This window comes from Triticum dicoccoides, chromosome 2A (genome assembly GCF_002162155.2).
Source record: "Triticum dicoccoides isolate Atlit2015 ecotype Zavitan chromosome 2A, WEW_v2.0, whole genome shotgun sequence".
Taxonomy (NCBI): Eukaryota; Viridiplantae; Streptophyta; class Magnoliopsida; order Poales; family Poaceae; genus Triticum; species Triticum dicoccoides.
In genome coordinates this window covers 12,081,019-12,089,572 of record NC_041382.1, presented here as the reverse complement: position 1 = coordinate 12,089,572, position 8,554 = coordinate 12,081,019, and the positions used below count along the sequence as shown (strand labels likewise).

General features: G+C 47.0%; 1 protein-coding gene across 1 annotated transcript; it reads right to left on the bottom strand.

Annotated features, from left to right (window-relative positions):
* Positions 1–3,014: 3,014 nt before the first annotated feature.
* Positions 3,015–5,402, bottom strand: LOC119352735 (probably inactive receptor-like protein kinase At2g46850). The gene has a single exon (XM_037619320.1). The coding sequence runs from the start codon at positions 5,271–5,273 to the stop codon at positions 3,237–3,239; it is 2,037 nt and encodes a 678-aa protein (XP_037475217.1). The 5' UTR covers positions 5,274–5,402; the 3' UTR covers positions 3,015–3,236.
* Positions 5,403–8,554: the final 3,152 nt, after the last annotated feature.

Here is an 8,554-nt window from a genome sequence, read left to right as displayed (position 1 = left end):
GAGGGGACGAACCTGCATGCGGCGATGCGCCCTTGCCTGGGCTGCGGGAGAGGCTCCCCGACCACTCCGTCACTTGGGGCAGCAACTGGCGGCCGAAAAAAGCCAAATCCGGCAGCCCGCGATGAAGTGCCACAGATCTGCAAATCCGGTGGCCCGCCGACGCAGGGGGGAAGGGAGGGGAGGCCTCGTGCGTGTGGCGGCCTTCCGGCGTGCTCCTGCCGTCTGCATTCGCCGGAATCTTGGGCGGCGGCGCGAGGGGGAGAGAGAGGTGGTTGGTGGGAGAAAGCACGGGATGAAATGTCCTCCCACCAACCGCTTCTGCTTATATGTAGGGCACCGCAGCCGTGAGGGGGAAACCCGCATTTTCCTGGGTTGGGGTCGGGATTTTGCCGCGCCCCCTAAAATTTTTTGCGGGCCGGGACGGGATGCGGATCTGATCGGGCTGGTTTTTTTCGCCCCGACCCGTATTTTGGCGGTTATTTTGCGGGTCGAGGCAGGATGCGGGGTCTGCTACAGTTGCTCTCAGTGTCTCCTTTGCATGCTTGAACAATCTCAAAGCAATCTGATTCCATGAGTACACGAGAACATCTGATATCAAGAATCAACTGTAGGCCACGCTTAACTGCCATTGCTTCTGTCGAGGCTGCATCATGCACCTGATGGATCAACTCGGCTACCCCCACAACAGCGCAACCTCTCGAATCTCGGACGACAGCAGCCACAACACCCGATCCATCTTCAAAGAAGGCTGCGTCGGTATTTACCTTATATGATCCGGTCATCGGCTTCTCCCATATTGCAATTTCCATGGAGTCATCTAGGATTTTACCCAATTAATCTGCCCTTTCACACGTCCACCATTCACTACGGGAGAAAATCATCTAGCAACGGGCCAAAAAACACACCAACTCGGGGACGAAAAACCTCACCAAAGGGGAATTTATGCAGTAGTGACCTTGAACAAAGGATGTGTCTTTTAACCAACAAATATGATTGTTCGTATGCCATGAATGCTAATCTAACAACTTCTGATTGATCCTTGATATAATCCAATGACAATTTATTTTAGAGTGGTGTAGCTTGGTGTGGATATTGCATTAGGTGTGAGTTTCACAAAACAGATGATTATAATATAAATATATTTATCAGTTTATATTTTCGAAAGGGCTCACTCAAGCTAGAATGCTAGATAGCTAGAAATATGTGATCATCAAACACCTATAAGGAAAAAAATACAGAAGATTTTTAGAGCGTGGCTAATAACATAGCCAAAAGATGGCTATATGCTAGTACCATGTCATTTGGAGATATCATTTATAATCACTCATACATTGAGATTTGGCTATTAGATTAGTCTTTTTTCTACCTTATCTTCTTTTCTTTTCCACTTTTCTATTATGTTTTCCACGTAGCACATATGGAAGTGGGCCCTTACACAAGAGCCAACTCGCTCCTTTCGGTTTCTCTCTTTTCGACATCGGAACGACTTTGCACACGACGTTCAACTTTCCGCACCTTGAACGACTGATGATCCAAAGGTCCAGCTCCAGGCAGTGGACATGATGAAAGGTCGCGGTGAATCGTCGTGTAAAAATCATCCAAATAGTATCGTCCGTGTAGCGTTGTTCTTTCGACATTCCACATACTACTTGCTGCTATCGAACCTGTCACAAGTTCCCTGGATGAGCTTTAGATTAACTGGTCCCTATGTCCTGAATACTTGTGCATGGTTGTCCCCCGCCTTTTGCCTTGATGAATATTGCTAGTGCTTGTACTTATTGTTCGCAGTTGTTGCAACAGCTGCCTTCTCCAAGAAATGCATTGCTCTACACTATGAGCATCATTAGGGTCTCTCGCTTGTCAATTCCTAGGGACCGTTATAGGGATTCACATAATTATATCATGTTAAAACTGCATCTCAAGACATCTCCCTAGGCAAGTAGGCATCACGGATTCAATAGTGCACCTCTGTAATTGCATCTAGTAGTAGCTTGCGGATTTCATGAACAGTCCAGGGATCTGCATCACAGCACTCAAGATGGACATTAGTTACAGGGAAAAAAAGAAAAGGAGTATCTTGAGAATATTGTTCTTTTGATAACATTATTTACAGATTTGACTCAAAAAGAACAAAATACATGGAAAAATGGAAATAATTTCTTTTGAACCAAACGCCGTACGAACACGGAAATTACATTGACTGAAGAAAATTATGTGTGAAGACTGAAGAATGGCATGAAAAATTCACCGCGATTTTACTTTTACTTATGCATGTTCTTATACTCTGATTTGACTGTGTTTATTAGATACTACCTCCGTTTTAGCTGTAAAACCATGATACTTATTTTGAAATGGAGGGAGTATTGTTTTCAACATTCGCGTGGTCGTGCCTTCTCCCTCTTCTAGCAAATTAAACACACAAGTCTGCAAAATTCTTGTGTTCTTCAACCCTCAACTGTATTCTAAGAATATATTTTTGTGTTTTCCTTGTTCTTATAAATTTCATTATCCAACAAATCAAATACGCAAACTGCTCTCTTTGAGAAATTCTCGGCGAAATTCTCGTGAACAACCTCGGGGTGAAAGTGAACAGTTCTAGCCCTTTTCTGAAACTTTAGCATAGGGTGATAGCCCATTTCACTTTTACTCCTGCATGTGTTTTGAGTTTAGTTTGACCCTGGTCATTAGAAATTTAGGATTCGTTTGTTGTTGCTCCTCTATCAAATCAAACACACAAGTCTGCAAAAATCTTGTGTTCTTCAACCCTCTGCCGTGTATTTTTAGTTTTTCACATACTTTGACTTTGATTTGATCGTGTTGATTAGAAATGTAGGGTTCCCGCGCTCTCCTTCTTCTAGCGAATCAAACACACAAATCTCCGATTTTCTTGTATTTTTGGATCCTATGTTGTGTACATTTGTTCTTAGAGTTTATTTTTGAATTTTCTCTTTCCTTGCGATTTTCAGTTTGCTGCAAATCAAATGGACGAACAATGGAGAGATTTTTTTTCTTCATATAATCCCTGAAAAGGATCGGGTGCTACTATCATCATAGCGATAACGGAACAAGTTTTTATTTGAAATTCTTGTGAGCAGAGTACCCTCAGGCATGCATGCTCTGCTCCCAACCAGACTAAGAACAGGTGTGCACTGAATATACAGACCAGCTTCACTCTACACTGAATATTAACAAGCCCATTTGCATACGCCGGATGATGATCCATCGTCGTCTATGCATCACGGGAGGTGGCGGTGGAGGGTGTCGGGCGACATGGAGATCATCTGGAGGAGGCTGGAGGTGGAGAAGGTCTCCTCCAGGGAGATCTCGATCTTGCTGCTGCTCCCCATGTTGTCCCTGACGAGGTGCATCAGCTCCCGCGCCACCGCCACCATCCCGACCCCGCTCTCGGCGCTCAGCAGGCACCGCACCGCCAGCTCCAGCACCTTGCGCACCTCCTCCGCCGCCGCCGGCAGCTGCCCCTGGCTCTTCTTCCCCGACGACGACGCCAGGAGCAGCGTCGGGTCGATCACCTCGTGGAGCCTGCCCTCCCTCACCTTGGGCGCCACCGAGTCGAAGGGGTTCTGGTGCCGCAGCCCCGTGAGCAGCTCGATGAGCAGCAGCCCGAAGTTGCACACCACGTCCTGCTCCTGCGCCCCGGCCGTTGATGAGGACGACGAGCCGTAGTAGTGGTGGTGGTAGCTGGTGGCCGCCGGGGTGGAGGAGACGAGCTTGTGGCCGGCGATCTTGGCGCTGAGGTCGGCGTCGAGGAAGACGTCGCTGGAGCGGAGGTCGTGGAGGAAGGTCGGGGCCGTCTCGTGCGCCTGCAGGTACGCCAGCGCGCTGGCCAGCTCGATGGCGATGTTGACGCGGTGGTACCAGCCGAGCGTGGCGCGGCTGCCGCCGACCGTCCGCCGCAGGTGGTCCTCCAGCGTGCCGCCCGCGAAGTGCTCGTGCACCAGAAGCAGCGCGCGCGCGCCGGGGTCCTCCGGGAGGCAGAAGCCGACGACGCGGGCGATGTTCCGGTGGGAGATCTCGGGCAGGAGAGAGACCGCGTCGAGGGCCACCCGCAGCTTGTCCTGCGTCTCGTACCCGATCCTCTGCACGGCCACCACGCTGCCGTCGTCGAGCACCCCGGCGTGGACCGCGCCCTCGGCGTCGACGGGCTTCTCGCCGCCGTCCTCGAACCGCCTCGTCGCCGCGTCCAGCTGCTCGTACGTGAACTGCCTCGCGTTGCACACGCCCCCGAGGATCTTGGGGATGCACGCCGGGTCCAGATCCCACCGCTGGTTCTCGTCGCCGGAAGGCTGGCGGAGGAACAGCCAGAAGGAGACCGCTGCCGCGAGGAAGAACACCGACACGAAGAAGCCGGCGAGCGCCACCGCCTTCTTGGAGCAGAACCTTCCCTGGCAACAAGCAGCGCCGTCGCCATCGCCGCACTCGAGCCGCTTGGAGCAGCCGGTGCCGTGCGCGAAGCCGTCGCCGACGAGTCCAGACGGGCACGCGCACCGCACGCCGCCGCGCACCGTCGTGGAGTTGACGAGCGTGGCGCCCTCAGCGCACGCCGCGAGCGCGCTGCCCCTCGGGACGGCCCACTCCACCTCGATCGCTCTCGTCACGCCCGCCGTGGCCGACGACCGGTTCTTGACCCAGCTAGAGAAGCCCCGGCACCCAAATCCGGCGAACACGCCGAGACCGTCGCCTGGCTTCCACACGCTGCCGTCGGAGAGCGGGTAGCAGCACCCGGCAGCGGCGGGCTTCTTCCCGGCGCAGGCCGGCGCGGCCACGTCGTCACAACCAGCGCGACAGAGCGAGGAGTCCTCGCAGGCGTAGAGGCGGAGCACGTTGGCCGGGGCGACGGCGAGGAAGGACGCGGCCGCGTCGAGCGCGGCCGCCGGGGAGGATGGGTGCGAGAAGGCGGCGTACGCCGGGTCGCACGGCGGGGCGGTGGGCGGGGCGTAGTCGAGCAGGAGGGACGTGCCCGAGGGGAGGAACTCCAGGACGCGGAAGGCTGCGGCACCGAGGGTGAGGGTGAGCGTGGCATTGTTGCCACCGCCGCCGTCGCAGGAGAGGTGGAAGGGGGAGGAGGAGTTACCATCGGCGGCCGCGCAGGCGGCAGAGGAGTTGAGGTGGAAGGGGAACGGGAGCACGAGGTCGCCGCAGCTTTCGGCCCCGCCACCGCAGCTGCCGCCGGTCGGTTCAGCGCCGGAGACGACGAGGAGGAGCGGGAGGAGGAGGCAGAGGAAGGGTGGCGGCGGAGGAGACATGGGTGGCATGCAGATGCAGCGGCGGTGGACATGGCGCTGTGGTGGTGAAGTGCTTTGGTACTAGTACTGGTAGCATCGGTGATGACGGAGGAAGATTGGGGTTGGGAATGGTGAGCTCGATGGTACGACTACGTGGGTTGGCGCGCGAAGTTGGGCGGTTTAGCGAGGCAACTGCATTTGTTGGTGTGAAGTTTGCAAGGTTCTTCGTTTCTTTTGATTATCAGTTCACGTGCGGGTTGATTATGTGTCCCCAGATCGACGATGTGTAGCTCGAGGTATATATTCATGTCAATGTATTTTTTTTGTTGGAAATGATGCTAATATTAGAAGTGACAAGTTCTATAGCTCATTAGGGATAAAAAAAGTGAACGGAACAGAGTGATGTCACAATTGTTTCTTTTCTGTAATTTGTATCCAAATGATAAGTACCTCACGTGTGGTATTTAGCATTTCAGCCCGGGCGACTCCTGTGCCATCGATTTACAATCTCAAATCTTAAAGCAGCCACATCAGTTTTTTTTCCGTTCGGTGTAAAGAAACATCGCCGCAAACGCGTCCTAATCCCCTCGCTTCTTTGTCTTATCTCCCTTCTTCCACACTCCTCCTCCTCCTCTCCCATTTCTCCGGCGACTGCAGTGGCGGCCATTCCCAATGGTGGCACCATGGCGTGGCGTGGAGGCGCAATGGTGGGGTGCGGAGGCGGAGGCTCGCGCGCGCGTCATGCGCAGACGAATCTCGGCCGCGACAACGTCGATGACGGTGGGGGAGAGGGACCTGACGTGTGATTTCAGCCCGAACGATGGCGCTCGAGGGACAGTCCATCCAGGAACTACTCCAAGTGTACTTGCACGGCCAATAGATTAGGCGCACCCACGCCATGGCCCTCGACATCGATTAGGATATATCCAGGTATGAATTCAGTAGCAATCTTAGTCCCATTGCTGTTGTTACTTACGTACTACTTACCATTTTTTGTTCTTTTTGAACTAAGTGTAATGTGTGTCCCTGTCCCACAGCAATTTTTTTTATGCTTCTCTGTAGGAATACAACAAATTGGTAAATTTGCCATGTGTCCAGTACAAATTATTCCAGTTTTTGCCATGATTATTATAGTATTTTTGTACTAAAATTTCCATGTCATAATTTTTCAAAGTTGTATCCTTATTGGCAAAACTTTTTGGGAATCTCCTTTTGTAAACTCTGAGCAGACATGGCAATTTGCCATAGCGGGGGAGTAGTTTTTAGTTTGCATGGGAGAAGGGAAAAACATGTATGTGTTTTTTTTGCTACAATTATATAAGGGAAAAAATGTACATGTACATGGTACTACCTCCGTCCTGGTTTATTGGGCCTCCTTGTAGTTTGGGTCAAACTATGATCTTTGATTTAACTATTAAAAAAGTAAGTTATATACCCTAAAAATGGTATCATTAGAAACCTCTTTCAAATATGAATCCAATAATATAAGTTTTGTCGCATACAACTTATAATTTGTTAGTTGAATCTACGGTCAAAGTTGGGCACAAAATATGAAGGAGACCAATAAACCCGGACGGAGGTAGTAGATGCTAATTTCTTATACAAGCACAATAATTCTAATTAAAATACCATGGAAATTCAACATACATGGAAAATTTCTTATTTAAGAGAATGCCAATTTTCATTAAAATACCATGACATTTTTAAAAATATATTTGCCATACATTTTCTATCTTACAGTGCACCAAGAAAACACACTGCACTACTTGGGTTTCTGCTTGTATGCGGCCACCAATTTGATAAAATTGCCATCGACCAAATTTTCTTGCCACCTACCATGTTTTCTATAGAGCATGGCAAGTAGTATTTTTTTATTGCTATACGCCAAATAACTCTTTACAGTATGGGCAATCTACAGAAACTAGCATGTGCATCAATCATGTCACTATTATAGCTAAAATCAGAAAAGATTATAGCATGCAAAATTTAAATTTACTTTTGCATGATATTTTCATGAAATTTTATCTACATAATATGAATTTTTAAAAATAAATGGACTAATCACATGGTACTTTGATTTTTGTGTTGGAAAATTTACTTATAATTTTTGCCATGGCAAATTTGACTTAATTGCCTTGGGAAACTTACTTTCACATACATTGGAAATTCATTTTTATTTCTAATGGCAAATTTACCTTTTCATTTGCCATGGCAAATTTACATTTTATTCTTCCATGGAAATTTCATGAAATTTTATCAACATAATTTGAATTTTTTTTGTGAAAATGAATGGACTAATCACATGGCAATTTGTACAGATTTTTGTTTTCTCTAGGACATGACAAATTTAATTTTAATTTTTGGCATGAAAAAGTTAACTTAATTGCCATGGCAAACTTACTTTCACATAGATGGCAAATTTAACTTAATTGCCATGGAAAATTTTCATTCAATTTTGCCATGGAAATTTTCATGAAATTTTATCTACATAATATGTCAATTCTTTTTGTCACAATGAAAGGACAAATCACATGTTAATTCGAACGGATTTTTGTTTTCTCTAGGACATGGCAAAATTATTGTTAAACTTTTAGCATGGCAAATTTAACTTAATTGCCATGCCAAACTTACTTTCACATACATGCAAATTTAACTTAATTGCCATGGAAAATTTAACTAAATTGACAAGTAAAATTTACATTTTATTTTGCAGTGGCATTTTCATGAAATTTTATCTACACAATATGGCATTTTTTGTGAAAATGAATGGACTAATCACATGGCAATTTTGACGGATTTTTGTTTTCTCTAGGACATGGCAAATTTACGTATAATTTTTTTCATGGCAAACATACTTTCACATACATGGCAAATATAATTTAATTGCCATGGCAACATGATATTTTATCTATCCATGGTATTTTCATGACATTTTATGTACATAATATGATTATTCTTTGTGAAAATGAATGGACTAATCACATGGCTAATTGTACATATTTTTGTTTTCTGTTTTCTCTAGGACATGGCAAATTTACTTATAATTTTTGGCATTGCAAATTTAACTTAATTGCCATGACAAACGTACTTTCAGGTACATGGCAAATTCACTTCTATTACTAATGGAAAATTTAATATTAATATGGCATGGAAAGTTTAAATTAATTGTAATGTAAAATTTACATTTTATTTGGCCATGGCAATTTCTTCAAATTTCATCTACATAAGATGGTATTTTATTATAAAAATGAATGGACTAATCACGCGGCAATTGTGTACGGATTTCCATTTTGATGCAGAGGAGGAATCTC

Coding starts and splice junctions, on each gene's coding strand:
- LOC119352735 (XM_037619320.1), bottom strand. CDS start 5,273: ATGCCACCCATGTCTCCTCCGCCGCCACCCTTCCTCTGCCTCCTCCTC.